Genomic DNA, 21,276 nt, shown 5'->3' with positions numbered 1-21,276 from the left:
ATCCCTATGTGGATAGCAATTTTGCTGAAGGCCTGATAGGTATGATTCCAATCCTTTTTGTCAGTACTGTCCGATTTGGTGCAAAAAGGCTTGACTCGGATCATGGCAAGGGCTGATGGATCTCCTCAGCGTTGCAACACAAACTGCCTACTGTCCTTTCACACGCTCTGTTAGCATATCCATCGGCCTGCTTGTTGAGATTACGAAGGATATGGAAGTACTGCAAGTTATCCATTGCTTGATGCAGCAATTGATTTCGCCTGATGACTTGCTGGAGGAGGGTGTTGGGCGATTCTTTCTGGTGGACCATGAGGCAGATGACAACAGAAGAATCTCCTAACATTCTTGTCGAATTTATCCCCAAATTTCTGAGCTGAGTTAGTCCTTGAAACAGGGCTAATGCTTCCGCTCTATTGTTCGAGACCTTCCCTAGGCCCCATTCATAGTGCAGAATGCATTCCCCATTAGTGTTGATGATCGACTTCCCCCTACTCTGGCTGTTCCTGGATTCGATTTAGATGCCCCATTGAAAAAAAAGATAGAAGTTGTGCAATTTTGTATCCAATTGACAAACTCCTCTTCTTTTAATCTGATTTTCCAGGAGTTGGTTTCTTTACTGCGTTGTTCATTCGCCATGCTACCATTCTGGGCTTTGTAATTTTTATCCAGAATGAAACTTATAAATTCTCGCTCTTCCACATTGTACATTGTTGCATCTATCCTGCTTGGGGTTTTGATTGAGATAGCTTCCAAGGTGAGATTTTTGGCCTTGTTGCAAACTATTCTTGTAGCTGAGCTCTTGTCTTGGAATATTTTCTGATTTCTTGCTAGCCAGATTCGCCATAGCAGGGTATAAGAGAGAGTATTCCATACTCTCTTCACCAGGTTACTTCTTTTTTCTTTCCAGGGGCAGCTTTTTTTTCAAATGTGAATTGCTTCGACAATGGAATGTTGAGAATTCCAGGGTAAATTGCCAGTGAAGGACAAACTTTTCCAACATTCAATAGCAAAGGGGCATTCTACAAAGAGATGGTGCATCGTTTCTTCGGCGTTGTAGCAATTAGGACATCTGGATGGGCCATTGATGCCTCTCTTTTTCAAGTCCTCTGCTGTTAAAATTTTACCCTTCAGCAGAAGCCATATGAAAAAATTTATTTTTGGGAGCGCCTCTGACTTCCAAGCCATTTTCCAATAGTTCCATAAGGTCATGAGAAAGGTGCTGTTGCAGAGGTATTGGTGGCCTACTTTGATTGTGTAATTTGTTCCAGTTAAATCCCAACGAAAACCATCCCTCTCATTCTTCTTAATGGGAGCTTTACTGTGAAGGAGAGTCTGCAGATAACAAAGGCTAGGATTTAATTCGCTGGGTATTTCCGGGAAGGACCACCCTGTCCAAATGTGAGAATGGGGAACCCAGTTGGAAATTTGGTCCAGGTGGTGTATCCCCCTGTTGTTGAAGAAATTGATGATGGGTATGGCTTCTTCATGCATGTTTATAGGTTGTTGCCCCAGGATTTTATCCGTTCCAATATTGATACTGGCTCCCCCCACGGGAACTTTAGAAGTGTTCTGAATCATGAGTGGAATGGCTTTTTTGCATAGCCGCTAGATTTTAGAGGAGTCTCTGTTAGGAATATCAGAGTCAAGAAGTTGTTGCCTGGGGAAGTTTAGGTATTTGGTCTCCAACACTCTTTTCCACCACGAAGAGGGACCTGTAATAAGCCTCCATACAATTTTCCCACCAAAGGCAAGATTTAAGAACTTGGGCGACCTAATACCGAGACCGCCTCTATCTTGGGTTTGGATGACATGTTTCCAGCTGACTAAATTAAACTTGCTTTTGTCGTTCTTCCCTCCTTGCCAAAGGAATTGGCGGAGAACAACTTCCATTTTATGGTGAAAGGTAGCAGGGGCTTGGTAAAGAGAGAAACGGTAAAGAGGGAGAGAGGTGATACCTGACTTGAGAAGAATAAGGCGGCCTGCTGGGTTGAGCCACAATGATCCCCATTGTTGCACCTTCCTCTTCACCTTATCAATGATTTCATCCCAGGTACCAGCCTTCAAAGGACCAAGGCTCACTGGCATGCCCAGGTAAGAGAAATGAGTCCACTCCAGGTTGCAGGAGACACCAAATATATTTGCAATACTATGAATTACCTGGATTGAAGTATTCCATCCATATATACAACTTTTAAGCTGGTTGACCATGCCTCCAGAGTACCCCATAAATTGGTCAAGGAGTTTCTTGAACCTCCTTGCTATTGTGGTGGAAGCTCCTCCTATTAACAAGGTGTCATCAACAAACTGTGAGTGATTGATGTTCTTTGCTCCATTCCCGAATTTGATTCCAATTATGAGGCCCACTCTCCTGTTATGATCCAGAGCTTGACTGAAGGATTCCGCCATGAGGATAAAGAGATAGGGGGAGAGGGGGCAGCCCTGTCTAAGACCCTGGGAAGATTGAAATGCTTCACCTGGTCTGCCATTGATCAGGGGGGAAATCCAGGGCCTAGAGATGCAAGCAACTATAAGGTTAATGAAGGCAAACTCGAATCCCATCTTTTTTAGGACAGCTATGAGGAAGGAGTGCCGGACTCTGTCAAAGGCATTAGCCAGGTCAAGCTTGAGGATGAACCCTTTTTCCTTCCTGGAGAGGCTCGAATGAATGGCTTCTTGCACAAGAAGAATGGAATCCGTGATTTGCCTATTAGGCAAGAAACCTCCTTGATTTTCATAGATCAAAGAGGGAAGGAGGGGTTTGAGGCGAGAGGCTAGAATTTTGGACATAATTTTATAGGAAGAGTTGCAGAGGGAGATGGGTCGGAATCTGGAGAAGGAAGTGGGCCGGTTTTCTTTGGGGATGAGGGCAAGAAAGGTGGAGTTGGTGAACCCTCCTATTTTACCCTTTCTCTGCATCCACCTGATCATCTTAATCAAGTCCCTTTTTATAAGACCCCAAAACGCCCTATAGAAGCAGATGGGAAATCCATCAGGCCTAGGTGCCTTATCAGGATGCGAATTCCAAATCGCTCTTCTGATTTCCTCTTCTTCAATTTCCTTGTTTAGACTGTCGTTCATCTCCTTAGTGATTCCTTTGGGTAAGTGTTGGAGCAAATCAGTGTAATCCTCTTCGCCTTTGGTTTCGGTTAGGAGATTTCTGTAATGCTTAGAGGCGACCTTTCTAATGGTCTCTTGGGTGCTGTGCAGATTTCCTTCATTATCCAAAATTGAGCTTACATTGTTCCTAAGCTTTCGAGCTGTGGCCTGTTTGTGGAAATAGGCTGTATTTTTGTCTCCTCCTTGGAGCCATAATTGCCTGGATTTTAAATGCCATTTGGTTTCTTCCTCCCTGTTTATGTGGCTCAGCTGTGTATAGAGAGCGTTTTCTTGCTCCTTGTTTTGATGAGATAGGCCATGTTATTCAATCCTTAAATGAATGCTCTCAAGATCACTCTTAATCTTCTTTTTAACCTTCTCGGGTTCCTTATAGTTCTCTTTAGCCCATTCCTTTATCACCTATTTGGTTCTTTTTAATTTAGTTTCCCAGATGAAGCCTGGGGAACCTTCTACATGCTGGCTCCACACCTTCTGAACAATTTCTCTAACTGCTGGAATCCAATTCCAAAGGGGGCTGTATTTAAATGGGATAGGCCCGAGGGGGCAATGCGTTTCCAGAGTGAGAGTAATAGGGTAGTGATCGGATGCTGAAGTGTTGAGGACGTTGGCATATCCTACAGAAAAGGAAGAGAGGTATGAGATATTAACTAAAAATCTGTCAAGCCGCTCCATTATATTGCCGATGCCAATCCTACGGTTACTCCAAGTGTACCTATGATTTTTAGGAATAACATCAACTAATTCATGGTCTTGAATGATAGCCTCCATTCGACCTCTGAAGGGATCTGGAGTAAAACATCCTCCCCTTTTTTCATTGGCATGCAAGACTAGATTGAAGTCGTCTGCTATTATGATGTTTGAATTTGGCTCCCCATCGATACTTGCCCTGAGATCATCCCAACACATTTCCTTTTCTCTGTAATGGTTGGGGCTATAAACATTATAAATAATTACTGTATGGTTGCCTGTTCTGCTGTCCAAAACGGTTCTGATCCAGTGCTGGTGGAGATTTGTTGAAGTGCAGTTCCATTTACTATTGTCCTAGATGGTGACAATTCCTCCGGAGGCTCCTCTTGAGTCACTAATACATCCTATATAGTGTTTCTGCTGGTCTATTATTCTTCTCATTTCATGTTGATCTTGTTTTGTCTCCTGAATCAACATAATTTCTGGCTTTTCATTGTGAATTAGGTCTCTGAGGGCAGCAACTTTGGAGGGGTGCCCTAAACCCCTGCTGTTCCAAGATAAGATTTTCATCATTGGGTATTGGGCATGCGGAGAGGTGCTCGCCTCTCTTGTTCTGTCTGGCTTGTCTTTTTCTCTTGATGCCCCAGAATGAAAGATTCTATTGGTGTTTGTGTTCAGTTGGCTATATCTTTCTAAGCGTTCTCATCCCTATGTTGCTTGGCTGATTTCCTTCTAGGTCCCGGTTTTTTGTAAATGTTACTAGATGTTCCATGTTCTTTCGAAGAGCTTTTGGTTATTCTGGATAGAGAGGGCTTAAGGGATTCTTGCGAAGAGATGATCTAGGAAGGGTGGGGGTCAGGAGGCTCAGATAGGGCTGAGGGGGGCAAGGGGGGATCTTCTGGAGGAGTCTCAGAGAGAACAAGAAAGGGGTTAGAAGAGGGGGGGAGAGGCGGATCAGGTAAGAGGGGAACAGATGTAGAGGAAGAAGAAGGACACGGAGCAGAGGGTCCAGGGTTATCAGAAACCAGGGGAGGCTTGGATGAAGGGGCAAACTTCTTTTTTTTGATTGATTCCCAATGGCCTTCCTGCTCATCACTCTCTGCATCAACAAGTTTAGAACACCTATTAGCAAAGTGTCCGTATTCGTGACATACCTTACATTTAAATGGTATCTGCTCGTAGTCCAGTTGCTGGACATGACTCCATTCGTCCACTTTTAGCTTTATTGCTTCAGGCAGTCCTTTGCCTAGATCCACTTCGACACAGATCCTTGCACATGCTTGCATGTTATCCTTCGGCTCGCTACGATCAATATATTTGCCTACAACGTTCCCAATGGCCTGAACAGACTCATCTCCCCAGCAATGGAGAGGGAGGTGAGGTAGACGGACCCAAACCGGAACAACACTGGGAACATCCAGCTCAGAGTCAAAATCTGGGGTCCATTTGTTGAGGTAGAGACCCCTGGAGTCCATGAAATACGACCCATTTATGAAGATCAAATCCTTGTCCTCTTTGGATTCGAAGTGGAATGTATAGTACCCTTTTCCATAGAACCTAATTGATATTTTCCCTTGGATTTTATTTGACCAGTTTCGTTCAACCCATCTTTGAACTGTTCTTGGAGAGGGCCAGAGGCCTGTGAATTGCCCTATGAGACCTTTTTCAGCAAGAGATAATGCTGCCATGCGAGGCAAGGTTGGAGGCAGTTGAACTTCTTGAAGAACATCTAATTTCTTGACAAATTTCGAAATCGTAGGTCTGGGGCGTTGAGGAGGGAGTGATTTCACAAGATTTGAAAAGGCCTTTTGAGGATCGAGTTCCTCCCGAGGAGAGTCCGAGGGGGCCATGGTGGGAGGCCAAGGCCCAGACAGCCACGATGCCCAAGGAGGGGTGCAGTCTCAGAGGGCGCGCGCAGGCCAAGGCTCCGGTCTTGAGCGATAGCGACGAATTTTAGACTATCAATTCAATTTTTTTAATCCTAACCACTAATTAATAATTTTAATATTTTTTAAACATAATTTTTGATAAAGTTTATAAAAATATTCCTAAAACTTATAAAATATAGGTTAAAAGTTAAAATTAAGATCATAATTTTATTTGGACAGTGAATTTTGTGTTAAAATCTAGTGAGAATTTTTTTCCACAGATATTTGGGAGTGTTCAAATAGTTGGAAATGGATTTAACATTATCAAGAAACTTTAGGTCACTTTAAAAGATTTCCACCAGATCTTTTCAAAATTATGCTTAAATTTCTATTGTTTTCCAAAATAAAAAAACAAGGCATTAATAAAAATGTGTACTTAAAAACATTAGAACACTTGATGCATAGTCTAATTTATAACAAAATAAGTACTTAAAAACATTGGAACACTTAAAATATAGTTTGATTTATAACAAAATCTGTTAATACAATTTCAAATAAGATATAATCTAATTTATAAGAAAATCCATTAATACATTTCAAGTAAATTGTAAATTTTTTATTATTTAAAATATATTTTTGAATATATAAATAAATTAATACCTTCAAAACCTAAAAAAAAAAAAATTCAAATTCTATAAATTAAATAACTTAAATTTGAGTTTCTAAAAATATTTACTGAAATTTAATTAAAATTAACTTTGAAAATGTACTTTACCCATTTTACAAATTAAACCCAGCCTAAACCCAATTTGAAAAGATCAAAAGTGAGAAACCAATTTGGAAAAATCAAATACCTTTAAAGAAAAGGTTACACCGGGGAATAAACCAAAAATATTTACTTATCGCCTAAAATTTTTAAACCAAACTGTTTAAATGGCTGCGCTTGTAACCACTGGAATCCCATCCATGTTGTTCGAGACACATTGCGACTGATGTGATTAGAAAGTATAATGTTAACGAAAAAAAATGTGATTATAAAGTATAATGTTAACGAAAAAATATTTACATACCGTATAAAAATTTGGACCCAAAGATTTTAAATGGGTGCCCTGATACACTGCGACTTTGGTGCATGGTAAAGGAGTTTTCTATAATAAGATTTAGTTTTCTATAATAAGATTTTTTTGGAGATTTTGGTAGGCGGAAGAAATTGAGGTTAAATTTTGATTTGTTGCAGTTAAAATGGTTTTTTAACTACATATTTGGATTCAGCACCTTTGAAAACCCTAAGACGCTTTCATTGTGCAGAAACTAGCTATCAAACTTGCGATTCCAATAAATTCCTGTCGGATTTCGACCGAAAAACCGACCAAAAAAACTTTCAAAAAATCGCCTTATAGACCACTGCCATGGTAAATGGCTGCCCTGGTAACCACTCTAGATACACTGCGACTTTGGTGCATGGTTAAAAGATATCAATTTTTGTGAGTAATTATTGTCATTGGCTTAGCAGGTCGGCGGGTATGCAAAGGGTTTAGGGGATTCGAGGATTTTGCGGATGAGTGTTCTATGCATTCCATGACGTTTGAGTATGCACCAAAGTCAGAATCACATGGCATGGCACAACAACCGTCAAGGTGTTCATTGCCCCTTCAGCAATTGAAGCCCTGCCAAATTTTGCGGAATTGGAGTTGAAGTTGGACGAAGAGGACGAGCCTGAGCCGACCTGAGCATGGCGGACAAAGGCAAGAAGGGGAGTGTGGACGACGACAATCCAGACAAAGACCTCATTCTCGCCATCGAAAAGCTACAGGAAATTCAGGACGAGCTTGAGAAAGTAAGATCGATGTGAAGGACATCAGGGGTTTCTGTTCTGAAAACTTTGATATGATATGATAATCTCTTTATTTAGCAGGGCCTATGAGATATACTCATGGTTATTGTTAAATCAGGTTAACGAGGAAGAAAGCGACAGAGTGTTGGAGGTGGAACAGAAGTACAATGAGATACGACGTCCGATTTATGAAAAGAGAAATTCTACCATTCAAGCAATCCCTGATTTTTGGCTCACTGCGGTATGTAATTTATGCATTTTTCTACCAGGGGTGATCTCTCTGCCCTGTCAATTAAGGGTCCTGGTTTCAAATCCATATATAACTGAGACCCTCATCTCCATTTACATAGGGACTTTAGAAATGGCTATATTTAAAACTTGGGCGATTAAATTTGATCTTGGGATGATATGGGCGTTGATAAGTCTGACATTGGTGCCTTGATTTATTACAGTTTTTAAGTCATCGGACATTGTTGGATTTCCTCACTGAAGAAGATCAGAAGGTGCGTATTTCTTTGTGTTCCGCGCTTTCGTTCTTTGTCGCTCTCTCACACACAACACACACAAGCGAACACATTTTTTGAAACATGGGCATACTGTCATATTTTTCGTGAAAAGTGCTTCTGAGTGTTTCCATGCTCTGCAGTGGCACTTGTGAATCAGATGGCCTTTGCAGAGAGAAATACACTTAAAAATTCAAAGAAGCAGGTCAAGTAGTTGTTTTCTTGTAGTGGGGCTTCGTAGTGTTGTAAGGCCCAATAACTCTATTTGTTTTTTGTTTTGTTTTGATTTTTTTTCCGCGAAAGTAACTGCTGAAAGAAGAAATCTTCTTGGTAATCCCAAAGAAGGCAGCTTTCTTAGTTTGCTGTACTGATCGAAAAAATCCCTCGAGAACTAGGTTCCTTACTCCTTTGGGATATTACCTTTATCTTCACAGGATTTTCGTGTTGCTTATTTTGTGTCCTAGCATCCTAGTGCTGATTTATGTCATTCTTCTGGACTGTACTGCGAACTGGACTGCTGCATGCACTATTGCGTTGTCTTTAGAGAATGATTGGGTTGCTTCTATCAAGCCCATTTTGCATGATGTCGATAGAAAGAAGGATAAAATCAGATAAAAAGGATAAGGTATCTACTTTTGGTCTTGATTTGCATGTTGATAAACTTGATCAGTGTTTAAACGAATGTCCTTACAGATGAGTCTGAACAACAATTTAATGAGAATTTGCAGGCGTTATCTAGCGAGGTTGTGAAGATAGAGAGGAACTAACAATAGCTCAAAATAAACCATATGTACCTCCACTTAAAGGGTTCAATTCACAGGATAAAGCCAAGAAAGTTGGGGTAAATCCATCTCCTCCCACCTCTAATTTTGTTGATGCTTCCCTTTCAACTTGGTGTAGACCATGTAACCTTGCGCATTGGGAGGACTCTTGTAAAACCGCCTTGGTATCTCAAAATTATGCTTGACACAAATTGGGGGTTTTTACCTGAGAATGCCTTTTGGGGAAGGGATGAGGAGGAGCTTGATAGTTGATACTAGTCATCAAGTACAGATTTTAGCCCACTCGTAACAATATGTATTGATCCCTTAATATGAAGAGTGCATGATAAAACTAAAAATGTATGATTAAAACTAAAAATTCGAATTTTTTACCATTCTTGATCAAGACATTTTTCCAATTAACAAATCAGTTGCTTCCCAACGTAAGACTTATGTAGCTAGGAAAGGACAGTACGTTGGAAGCTTTCAAAGTAGAGTGCAGAATAAGCAGTTAGCTCCTGAGACCGTTCCATAGGTTGTTGCACTCACTTTAACCCATTTTGCCTCTTGGATCCACTAGTAAGTTTTGATGTTGCACCATAATTATTGAAGGTGAGGATCCTTGTTCATCTAGTTGACTTGTTTAAGATTCTTGGGTAGAGATGCACTGTTACGCAATCACTAGTGTGCTATCAGATGGCCCTATTGTTATGAACATTACTGATACTTTACAAGCAGTAGAGGCTAGTGACACAATTCATGTGATAGAGGATTGCCCACAAATTTATGTCGGAGATAACTCTAAAGATATGCCTTTCTATGTGTCATTGCTTATTGGTGATTTGGTGTTGCTAATTGTATGTTGGACTCGTGCACCTCCAACAACATCATGGCATATGGTGTGATGAGATAATTGGGATGAAGAATCAGAAGGCCATATCAAAATGTTTATGTTATGGATAAAAAAAACGTCAATGGTGTGGGGATTGATTAAGGATTTGGGAGTTTGACTAGTCACATTCCTTGATAGAATCATATGCATGGATGTGGTCGTAGTTGAGGTGCTTGAGACATGGGGCATGCTTTCTTCTAGGAGCCACTTTGGGTGATACATTACAAATGGATTTATCGTACACCGCTGTTTTAGTTGGTCCTAATTAGTTGGGAAAAGTGAACTGCTAATCTAAAATAATGTTTAGCTGGGCAAAATGAAGTGCTAATCCAAATTAATGTTCAATATGGATTTACCTAATGAAGAGTTAGAGATTGTAGTTTGGAAAGACAAGGATAGATGATTGCATGTCCATGTTCAAAGACAAATTTGCTAGTATAATTATTGCTTGTCATGATCCTTCTTCCTCTTTAGAACAAATGTTATTTTCAAATTCATCTTCGCTTGTGGATAAAGATTTGGATCATGAATAGTGATTTTTCTCGATAATCTTGTTGAGAATGCTAATATAGTAGTTTTACATGATGAAGAGAAGTTATTGTTTCATGATGGATAATGTTTGAAGCAAGAAGGGACTAGCAAGCACTAATGTTTTTTCTAAACAACATGTTGGAGTAAAAACAATTGCTATTTTTTTTCCAAACAAGAAGAAAAATTTGTAGTTCTGACACTTCCCAAGTGTGTTTTGGGTTTTGCAAGTGAGACTACCTAGGGTTATTGTGATATGTACAAGCTTAGATCCATCTTAACCCCAAATCTATCCAGCACCGAAGGGGATCAAATCTCTCAAGGTGCAAACCTCTTTTTTGAGTGCAAAACTTGAGGCAAGGTTTGCACCTTGAGAGATTTGATCCCTCTCGATGCTTGATAGATTCAGGATTAATATGGATCTAGGTTGGTTAAATAATACTATATAATATCTATATTTGTCTCTATGTGTCTCTTTCTTATTCCCTGTCTCCCCCCCCCCCCCCTCATCTCTATGTCTATCTCCCTCCCTTTCTCCTTCTCTCTCTCTCTCTCTCTCCCTCCCTCTTTCCCCAATCTCTCTTTCTCCCCAACTCTCTCTCTCTTTGCCCATCCCTCCCTTTCTATGTCTCTCTCTCTTTTTCCCTCTCTCGCTCTCTGCTTGCCCCTCCCTCTCTATGTCTCTTTCTTTTTTCATCTCCCCCTTGCCGTCTATATCTATATCTCCCTCCATCTCTCCTTTATCTCTCTATCTCACCTCCCCAAACACAAAACCTCTCTCTCTCTCTCTCCATATCTATCTCTCTTCCTCCCTCCCTCACTCTGTCTCTCTCTTCTTCCTTCTCTCCCCCCTCTAACTATATCTCTATCTCCCTCCGTCTCTCTTCTTTTTCTCTCTATCTCACCCCCCAAATATCCACACTCTCTCTCTCCCTCCCTCTCTCTTTCCCTCTCTCTTTCTCTCCCTCTTTCCTTCTCTCTCTCTTTCCTCTCACTCTCCTCTCTCCCTCACTCTTTGTCCATCTCTCCCTTGTCACTCCCTCTCTCTTTCCACCTTTCTCTCTACATGTCTTTCTTCTTCCCTCCCTTTCTCTCCCCCTCGAACTCCATCTCTTTCTTCCTTCCTCTCTTTGCCTCTCTCCCACCTCTCTTTGTCTCTCCTCCCACATCACTTTCTGTGTCTCCTCCCACATCACTCTCTGTCTCTCTCTCCGCCCTCCAACTCTATTACTATCTCCCTCCCTCTCCCATTTTCTCTCTTTGCTCCATCTTTGTCTCCCCCTCTCTCTCTTCCCTGTTGAAATATGTAACTAGGTTTGATCTTCATAATGACGTGTAATCATGATTCTATGTATTTGATGTAAAGAGAAAATAAAATTATTATTGTCATTCTTGAGGCATGGGTTTCATGCTCAAGGTTATTTGATTTATGGGTCAAGCACCCATTGAGTGCTTCTAGGGCTTGTCATTGAGTCAACAAGTCAATTGTGTCATTCTCATGTATGGAAGACCCTTCTTGGGCATATTGTATATTGTAAAGAAAAAACTATTTGAGTCAAAGACCCTCCAAGACCTTGTCATCATTAAAAGAACAAGTTGGCCTAAAGACAACAATTCGACCTAGTAAGAAGCCTATATATAAGAGACTTCGACCTCATTTGAAGATCATCCAATCAACTCTCAAGAAGTTCGATCTAAGAGGAGAAGAGGATGAAAAAGGACGCTGAATACCTAACAAAGGAGGAGAAGGAGAAAGCGAAGTTTTGGGATTGTCTTTGGTCACACGTGCGAGAGAATTAGGGCACCTATTGCAACAACTAGACTGAATTGCAGACTTGCTACAAGAAGTCAAGTTAGGGTATACTTTGCAAGTTGAGTTCCATAGAAGGAAGAACCAAGTCAAGCGAAGAAGAAGGAAGAAAGAAATCACCATCTTCTCCCACACGTGCAAGAGCTAGAAGTCAAGCTAGGATATACTTTGCAAGTTGAGTTCCATAGAAGGAAGAACCAAGTCAAGCGAAAAAGAAGGAAGAAAGAAATCACCATATTCTGCCACACGTGCAAGAGCTAGGGTTTCTGCAACAGTTGAAGTTGTAGAAGAAACTGTTGGGGTCGAAATTGTTGGAGAAGTTGCTGGGGTCGAAGTTGCTAAAATATTTTGAAATAAGTTAGGGTTTTTGGACATGTGGTATTGATAAGTCATGGTGTTGTAACAAAGTTAATAATATCCATGGTAACAAAGCCTATTTATAGGTTAATAATATAAGTGCAGGTGAATATCCAAGGTTAAGAATCTTGTTGTATTGTTATAAAATATTTTGATTGTGAAAAAGTTATGGTTATTGGGCATGTGATATTGATAAGCCATGATATTGGCTCATGGTATTGTAACAAAGTCTTTTTACAAGTTAATAATGTCAATGATAAGGTGGTGGTGAATATCAATGGTTAAGAATCTTGTCATATTGTAAGTTTATTGTAATTATTAAGTTTTTATGTGCTTATTAATTAAATTTAAATATGGTTATGGAATCATTATTTTAATTTAGAAGGTAAAATGAATATTAATTTACAGCTACTAATATTTTTTAATCCGATATGTATATTATGATTTTCTTTTATCTAAAAATTTGTTCATAATTCTATTAATAAAAACAAAATCAAAATATAACAAATTATTCTTTTTTATTTATAATTTTTTTAACTTTTCTTCATCATGTCCAATATATCACCCCAATCGGGGTGGGGAATTGAATTGGTGACTTCACATCAAGGAGTGCCCTAATAGAGCACTCGATCACAGTCCAAGACCCCGTGGACTTTAACTTTTTATTATTAATTGAGCCAACATTTAAATGTTTACCCTCATCCCGAATACTAGTGTGTATATTTACTTCTGACTTTTTATTTAGTACTTTAACTTTTTATTATTAATTGAGCCAATATTTAAATGTTTACACTTTTATATTACTTTTAACTTTTTATTTATTACTTTTACATTTTTATTATTAATTGAGCACTACATTTAAATGTTTACCCTCATCCCCGATACTGGGCTCTATATTACTTTTAACTTTTTATTATTATTTAATTGAGTCGACATTTAAGAATGTTGACAAACGTTCTTACATTACATCTACACATCTCCCCTATACTAGGTTGTCGAGCGCCTCTCGACGCAATGAGTGGTATGCGTAAGATTTATTTCCAGAACGAATGCAAAAGGATCTTGTGTTCTCTCCTTTGTTGGCAAATTAATGTAGAGATCAACTATCAACATATATTTTCATTTCAATAGATCATCATGTAGATGAGCTTTATGTACTAGGTCTATTACATGCGTGTTTATACTCTAATTATGTACTAGGTCTATTACATGATTATTTATGTTTTGACTATGTTGAGTGGTTGCACAAGGCTTCTCATCTCCATGCTTTGTTACATTGATCATTTGATTATGATGAGTGCTTAGGTATTTTTTTCAATGATCTATGAGAACTAGAGTAGATGATGCCAAAAAAGGAGAAAAAGTTCAAAGAAGAAATAATCAAGTTAATAGAATAGGTTAGTTCAATTGTTCCCTTTTTAACTATTAGGTAGTTTGAGTCATGTTTTGTGCCTTCCTTTTCCCTTAAATTGAAGTTCAATATTTTCTATGAACTTTAGATTGATTTCCTAGTATTTGCTTTGGTTTTGGTAAAGTTGAGTTTGGGGGTGTTTATAGGTCATTAGTTTTCAATTTAGAATGGTGGTTTTTTAGTTTACTGAGTCATATCTTTCCTTGGTATTGGGTCAAAAAATCAAGTCATATGAAGAAAGTGTAGGGTCTTGTTTAGATGGTTTTTTCACTCATTTATGTATGGAAAACCTTAGTTTGGGATCCAAAGTTTCACCTTTGATCCCTTCACTTGTTGGTAATGTATTTTGCCTTGAGTCTGAAGAAGCTGAGTGGAGTTGAGAGTTGTACTTTGAAGTTCAATCACAATAGTTATTTGTATTATCCACATGTATGCTTTGTGTTGGTTGGAGGGAATTTTCATCACTTTCCTTCCAATCGATCTTCCCCATCCACTATTACACATCTTTCTCTAGGGGTTGATTTAGAAAGTTGAGTACCTTGGTGATTGGAAGCCCTATTAGTGTTCTAACTTGCATCATCATTGGGCTTTTTCTAGATGATTGTTGTTATTGTTCCACATTAGAAGATTTGTCCACAATGATAGGGTTGTACTTGTACCTTGGGGTCCATAGGCATTTGTGGTGGGTTAGCTTGTGTCTAGCAAGGATTAACCTTAGTGGTCCTTGACTAGATGGTTTTTCCCATGGTCGATAATGACTCTTTCTTTGATTAGGAGAATTTGTGCATGGTGGGGTTGCAAGGTGGAAGTTGTTGTTGTCTTGAGCAGGATTAACATCGCTTTAGCTTATCTTTGGAGCTAGTGCATGTGAGGCGTTATTGTTACACATGTTTATCTCGCATGTTTGCTTCATTTAGAGTTCTAAGATTTTGAAAATTTTGCAAGGGGATATTGTCCCCTAGATGGAGCCATAATTAACATCTGATTTGACCTTATAAATCGAAGTGTTAACCTACAATACATGTTTATGGATATTGTGACAACCCAAGGCTAATTCCCCTTCATTGTAAATATTTCATATGCCTTGATTATAATTAAAAAGGTTGAGAATTAGGAGACAAATTCTGGAGTTTTATGAAGGAGGTTGCTTTGGATTTGAGAAAAGTTTGACTTGTTTTCATGATAGCCATGAATGGTTGGTAGGTATGCTTTAAATTGGATGATCATATCAGTTAATGGAGTGAATTCACAAGGTAGAAAGGACAAAATTAATGGATGATGGGCTACATTGGCAACTGGGACTATTGATGTCAACCAACAGGAAAGTGGGGGGAGAGGAGCTAACACAACAACATCCCCATCACCACTTGAGAACAACAAAACCACCATGGTCGAGCTCGAGGATGGGCAACAATATATGCATGCTACACTAGTCCAAGAATACGGTTGCAACACGTTAGCAAAATGACATATAGAGAAGGAACATAGGGGAGGCTGAGAGGCTCTGAGGGTAACATTCATTCATTCTTCCATTGGGAAGGGGTAGAGTCAGCACAAGGGAAAAAGAGAGTAAGAAACTCCTCACGCAGAGGAAGGAAACAAGAAGAGGAAATTTGATAGAGAGGGAGAACTCAGACTGAAAAACAGACCAATTGAAGAAGCCAAGAGGGTTTGCTGGTGGGTGATAGAGAGCAGTGGCTTGCCAAGGACTGATGAAGCCACCAATAGTTGTTTGCCTTGGATAGAAGAACCCATTGGGAAGTTTATGGATTGATGAAACTACTGGATTTGGGAAGGGACACTCAGGTATTTGTGAGGGTTGATGAACCACCAAGAGTTGCCTTGGGGCTGAAGCTCTGGTGCTTGACTCACTGATGAAGTATTTGGAGAGGTGATCTCTTTACACATTAGTAGGTTATCTAGCTAAAGAACCTTCCCATGTTGAACTCTCATCCTCCTGTGGTTCCCGGAGGACTGAGGGAACCACCCAGTGTGGCTTGCCTTAGGAAGCCACTGGGAAGCTTGGGGTCTGAAGAACCTACTGATTTATCAGTAGCTTGCCCATTGAAGAACCTTCTCATATCTACATATTAAGCTCTCCTCCTTTTGTAAATGAGCAGTGGCTGGTCTAGGGCTGAAGAAACCACTAATAGTGGCTTGCCTTAGGATTGAAGAAACAACTGAGAAGCTTCTGGTCTGAAGGCCTACGAATTTATTAATAGCTTACCCATTGGAGAACCTTCCCATATCATAATAGGATTCCTCTCTTGGTTTAGAGATGTGGTTCTCTGTGAAACAATGGACCCTTGTGCTGAAAGCTGACTGAGTTAAAGTTACTAAGATTAAGTAGTGGTTTTCTTAAGGTTGAGGTATACCATTGGGACGCTTGTGGTTTGAAGAACCTACTGATTTATCAGTAGTTTTCCACTAAGGAGCCTTCCCATACAATAATAAAATCATTCCCTTGGACTAGAGGTGTCAATCTCTGTGCTTATAAAAGACTCCTTTGATGAAGTTGATCAATATCAAGCCCTGTGGCATGACAGTGGAAGCTGTTGAGAATAGTTGGGGGAGGTGAGTCTCTGTGTATTTGTTTATCTGGTTGGCTAGTGGGTGAAGGCATTATGGCCTTGTGACATCCTGTTTCAGCTTGTGATGGTAGAGTTACAATTCTTATTGAAGTAGTTGAAGGGTGGAGAAGGAAGACCTCTAGATTCCTTGTGATATATTCACTGGATGAAGTAGCTGGTGGGTAGAGGTGGATGGTCATTTGGAGTCCTTGTTTTAGTTGGTAGTATTGGTTTAATCCCTTAAGCACTCATGCTCAAGCTCTAGAATCCTACTCAGGTGCGACTACTATAAGAAAGGCTTGGCTGCAGTGTGTATAAGGTTGGGTGGAGAGTTGAAGTCCCAATAAGATAAATAAGATAAATATATACACAAGCCTCTGTACATTGAATGTTGTGCATGTGTTTGATGTGCTTGTCTAATGCTTATGATATAAAGTGGAATGTGATTTCCTACATGCTTAAGGAATGATGGTTTTCCTACGTAATTTCTGAGTAAAGGAATGGATCCTTGTATGTATTCTTGAGCTTGTTTTTTTGCTTATCATCAACTTAAGAGGCTTGTAAATCTCTGAATAGTTATGAGCATGAATTTGGTTCAATGGGCCTAAGTATAAATGGATGGACATATCTTTGTCCCAATTATTATGTAACTAACAGATTTGACTTACATGCTTTATTTTATCAGTGCTAAGCTCAGGAAGGATAACGTTATGTGTTATAAATCATATACCATACATACATATACATATGCACATACACACACATATTAAATGGGTCGGGCCGAGCTCTGTCAAAAACTTAGGAGAGATATTGCTGTTATACATATGTAGTATGGTCAGGTTAGGCCAGTATTTCCTCAAGCACAAGGGAAGGGAAGTGAGGAATGAATACATACATACATGTGTGCGTTTTTAGGACTGGGTCGAAGCCTCTGTAAGCTTGGGAGGATAGTTTGAATACTGTGTATGCACACACAAATATGCTTAGGAGGGGTAGCTCTAAAGAGCTTTACCACTATATGTATCGTACTTGTATGGATATGAGCGGGGGTTGAGCCCTTAGACATTAAGGGCTCGAGCATTGAGTCGTGACAACCCATGTGTGCGGGTGCTATAACCAAGCGCTGAAGGCAGGGCTCAAGCGTATATGCTCATAGGTTGAAATTTATTTGCTGGGGCTAGAAGGTAGGCAGAGTCAGGTCATGTGGCTAGGAGCCATGACTAAGGTCACGTAGGCAGGGGAGCCCAGAGCCATATATGTTGATGAAGCATTAGCACCATCCACGCGTCCTGGAAGAATTACCTCAGAGATTTCAAGAGGAGGCTTGAACGATTTCGCTGAGAATTAATCGTCGGGACGACGTGGTGCAGTGGGGTTGTTGCTAGGCTTAGGGTGTACCAGGGCAGAGGACCTTGAGTTAAACTATAATGTAAAAATGAATTTTACCATTGCAGCAGAAGTTGGATGGCGAGCGTGGCAAGTGACGTGGCAACCTAGTAGGCAGGACACTTGTCAGTTGATTTTGGGGCTTTTGTGGGGCCAAGTAGCTTGTAATTGGGTGACACATGGCACTCTAAGAGTGGAGCCACTTGGAGGGTGTGATGTCACCATAGCGATAAAGATCGTTGGTGTCACCTCGACACCCTAACCACGGGGACTTCTCGTGGTGTTGTGTACAATCCCACTGGGATTTTATTCTCAGGCCGAAGTGGTCGTGGTGGAGCCCACATGCCTAGTTGTAAGGTAAAACAATGCAACACATAGGAGGAAGGGGGACAGAGCCCACGTGATTGCTTAGAGCACATTTCAACGGAGGGTCGTGGTAGTATGACGAGGCAACTTCCATGTAATCTCGACACCTCAATCCTTGAGATTTCAAAAGAGGTTGAGTGGGAAATTCCCAAGATTTTATTTTGGGAGGACGTGGCAAGGAGGGCCAATGGACATGTTGTATTGGAGCAGGGAAGCCTCGTTGGCTATTTGCGTCACCCCGAAGGTTTACAAGGCCAAGTCACCTCGACGGTTACGGTTACGAATGAATCACAAGGAAAGGAAAGGGTTGGGACGATGTGGCATGGGGCGGAGCCGAGCACACAACTGTAGCGATTGATGTGAGACATGTGGGATGAGGGTTCCACGAGGGATCCACATAGCCCCAGAAGATCTTCCTTGACAATTTTGATGGGGGACTACATAGAGAATTCCCAGGATTTTATTTCCAGCGTGAGGTGGTGAATAGGGGGCCCACACGATATTTATATATAGTTGGAAGGGGTTTAACCCTTGTATGATAATACATGTGCATGTTTCGCGAGCCATGGAAAGGGGAGCACCTGCATATGTGACATCAGACATGAACGAGTTGACAACTGGGGTAGTGCTGCCACATGGCAGTGATGTGGCTATGACTTGGGTAGCCATGTGGGCACCACGTAGGTGCCACATGGCATACCAGAGTGATGTGGCATTGTCTAATAGGCCAATCTTTGAACAACAATATCTTTTGATTTGGGAGCCAGATTGAAGAAAAATTTATATTGTTGGAAAGGTCTCGACAAGACAAATGCAACAATGTCATCTGTTTTATATTGAGGAAGTTGAAAAATATCGGAAAATTTGGACCCCAATTCCATAACTGGACTTTGGAGGTCAGGTCAGTATAGTGATTGCCTCCTTCTATCCTTAGTAGGGACTAGTGATGGTAGGGGGTATGTTACAAGTATCATTTAGGATGAGCTCATTGCTATGGAGTTCACTTTTTAACATTAATGGTGTTTTGATGCCTTAATCCACACATGGGATTATTGTGGAGAAAATATTTAACTCCACTTGGTGTGGCCTTGGTGTGGGCAAGTTTTGAGTTGAGACTGTCACTCACTTCTCAACTCCTCCGTTTAGGCATACTCCTAGTCGAAACCAAGGGGGTAGACCCTACTAAAATAACTAAGGCTTAACTAATTAATTGTAACAAGTTAAGTTCTAGGAGTTAGTGAAAATAACCAAGATACAATTCAACTTATATAAAACTAGCGTAAGAATTCAAGATACATTCATTGTTTCCATGAACATAAACATCCAATAGTATAGATATTGCAAGATAAAGCAAAATAGACCAGTGCTGAATGTAAGTACTTGCTAGCAAAGAATACAAGTGCAAAAGATAAACTTGAAAGTAAAGCTTGGAAACTAAATTGCTTGAAAGATAGATGCCCCACAAGATAAATACTTTAGAAAGTAAATGTGGCAGAAAAGACAAGCATGTACAACAATGAAAATACTTGGACATGTAAAGACTTGAAATCAAGATGCTCAACAAATGATATATGTGTACTTGAAAGAAATGACAATTGCCTCAAGATAGATGAACTTTGCAAAGTATAAAAGCAAATGAAACAAATCTTCAAGAACCACAATTGCAAAAAGAATGGAGTGAAATGCTCTTGGTTGATTTTAGATTTAATTTGGTTATCACTTAGGATTAAGTAAATTGGATTTCAAGATTGTCAAACAAGCTTCAAAGTAACTTGATCCCCAGAGCTTACCCTTGCGTGGGCCCTGATCTTAGAGTAAGGAGTCAATAGGGGATGAAGGGTCCCTAAAAACTACTTCAACTAGTTAAGTTGGAGGTAAATTGATTAAGTCTAAGAATAAAATGCAAAATAAATTAGCAAGTAAAGAAATTAAGCTAAATTAGATTGTACAATAAAGTGAAAAGTTAGATTGCACAAGTGAGAAAATTGCAAGATAAACCGAATGACATGAAGAAATGGAAATAGCTTGCAAAAGGAATTAGATATACATAGTTGATTGATCTACTCTCCTCTAGTTTAGTTAATCAAAAAAACCACTCAAGCGTCACATTAACACATTCCCAAATAAGGAAGGGGGATGCTCAAGGGAAAATCCTTGAACTCCCCAAAAAATGCCTTTTATTAGATTAGACCCCTCTTATAAAATGAGGGATAAATAGTGATTTTGGGAGGAGCTTACAATGAAATCTGTTAAAGGGATAAAGTACTTCCAAATATTACAAATGATTAAAAGGATCTTCTTCAAGAGCTACAGTGAAAGTCAACTTGGAGAATTACAATAGAAGTTAAATGGAAAACTTACAACAAGCCACTTGGGAAAATAAAAATGGATAAAAACCCTTCACAAGGTTATAATAGGATCCTTGAAGAATATTTGAGTGGAAAACCCCTTTGAAAGGGATTACAAGGTAAGAGGTTGTTGGTTTAACAACTAGTTGGTATTTGGCGCCCCAATTCTTCAAGTTGCAAAATCCACCAATGCTCTTCCTTGTTCAAATTTCTCCCAAAGATCAGTCAAGAAGGAGATCCTCCGTGTCTACAATCTACCCAAAAAATCAACCAAGAGGGACAGTTGGTAAATAATCATGAAAAGCTTGAAATCAACCCCCAAAATTCTAGCATGTGTTAGATTTAATTGTCTACAATATTGCCAAATTAAATCCAGTTAACGCTACTCTAGCTTGCCTAAGAAAACCAAGTAAACTTGGTCCCTTCTTAGACAATATATGACTGTTGTTATAACAATATAGGAAGCCAAATGCTTGATTTTTGCAAGAAGAGCTCAAGTAAAGTGACCAAAAGTTTTTGATTTGAGTGATGGAAGGGAAAAAGGAGTTCAAGGCTTTTGGAAACCCCCTTTTGATCTCTTCTTTTGAATCCTTTGGATGGTCCTTACTCAACTTGAGCTCTGTGTTCCTTCACTAGCTTGGAGGTGGCCAAAAACATCCCCAACTCCAAGACTCTTGGTAACCCGCATCAGAATAACGGTATAACGACAACCTTGCAATACAAAGATTAACATCAAGGGAGCTTGTGCTGAAGAATGTAACTAGGTTTGGTCTTCATAAATTGTATTTGAGTCATAATGAAATGTATTTATCAAAAGAAAGAAAAATAATCTTTTACT

At 39.8% G+C, this 21,276-nt stretch overlaps 2 protein-coding genes across 2 annotated transcripts in view; one reads left to right on the top strand and one right to left on the bottom strand.

Annotated features, from left to right (window-relative positions):
• LOC149204312 (uncharacterized) overlaps positions 1–5,654 on the bottom strand; it is a 52,757-nt gene extending 47,103 nt beyond the window's left edge. Inside the window, exon 1 of the mRNA XM_089397089.1 lies at positions 4,959–5,654. Coding sequence (XP_089253215.1) covers positions 4,959–5,654 — 696 coding nt within the window. The remainder of the gene's footprint in view (positions 1–4,958) is intronic.
• Positions 5,655–7,138: 1,484 nt separating this feature from the next.
• Positions 7,139–21,276, top strand: part of LOC149204310 (NAP1-related protein 2-like) — a 165,837-nt gene continuing 151,699 nt past the window's right edge. Inside the window, exons 1-3 of the mRNA XM_089394688.1 lie at positions 7,139–7,509; positions 7,625–7,747; positions 7,959–8,009. Coding sequence (XP_089250814.1) covers positions 7,405–7,509; positions 7,625–7,747; positions 7,959–8,009 — 279 coding nt within the window. The 5' untranslated portion in view covers positions 7,139–7,404. The remainder of the gene's footprint in view (positions 7,510–7,624; positions 7,748–7,958; positions 8,010–21,276) is intronic.

Source organism: Pinus tabuliformis, chromosome 1_2, assembly GCF_031772625.1.
Source record: "Pinus tabuliformis cultivar Carrire ecotype Pingquan chromosome 1_2, CPIR1, whole genome shotgun sequence".
In the NCBI taxonomy this organism is placed as follows: domain Eukaryota; kingdom Viridiplantae; phylum Streptophyta; class Pinopsida; order Pinales; family Pinaceae; genus Pinus; species Pinus tabuliformis.
This window is presented reverse-complemented; position numbering and strand designations above follow the sequence as displayed.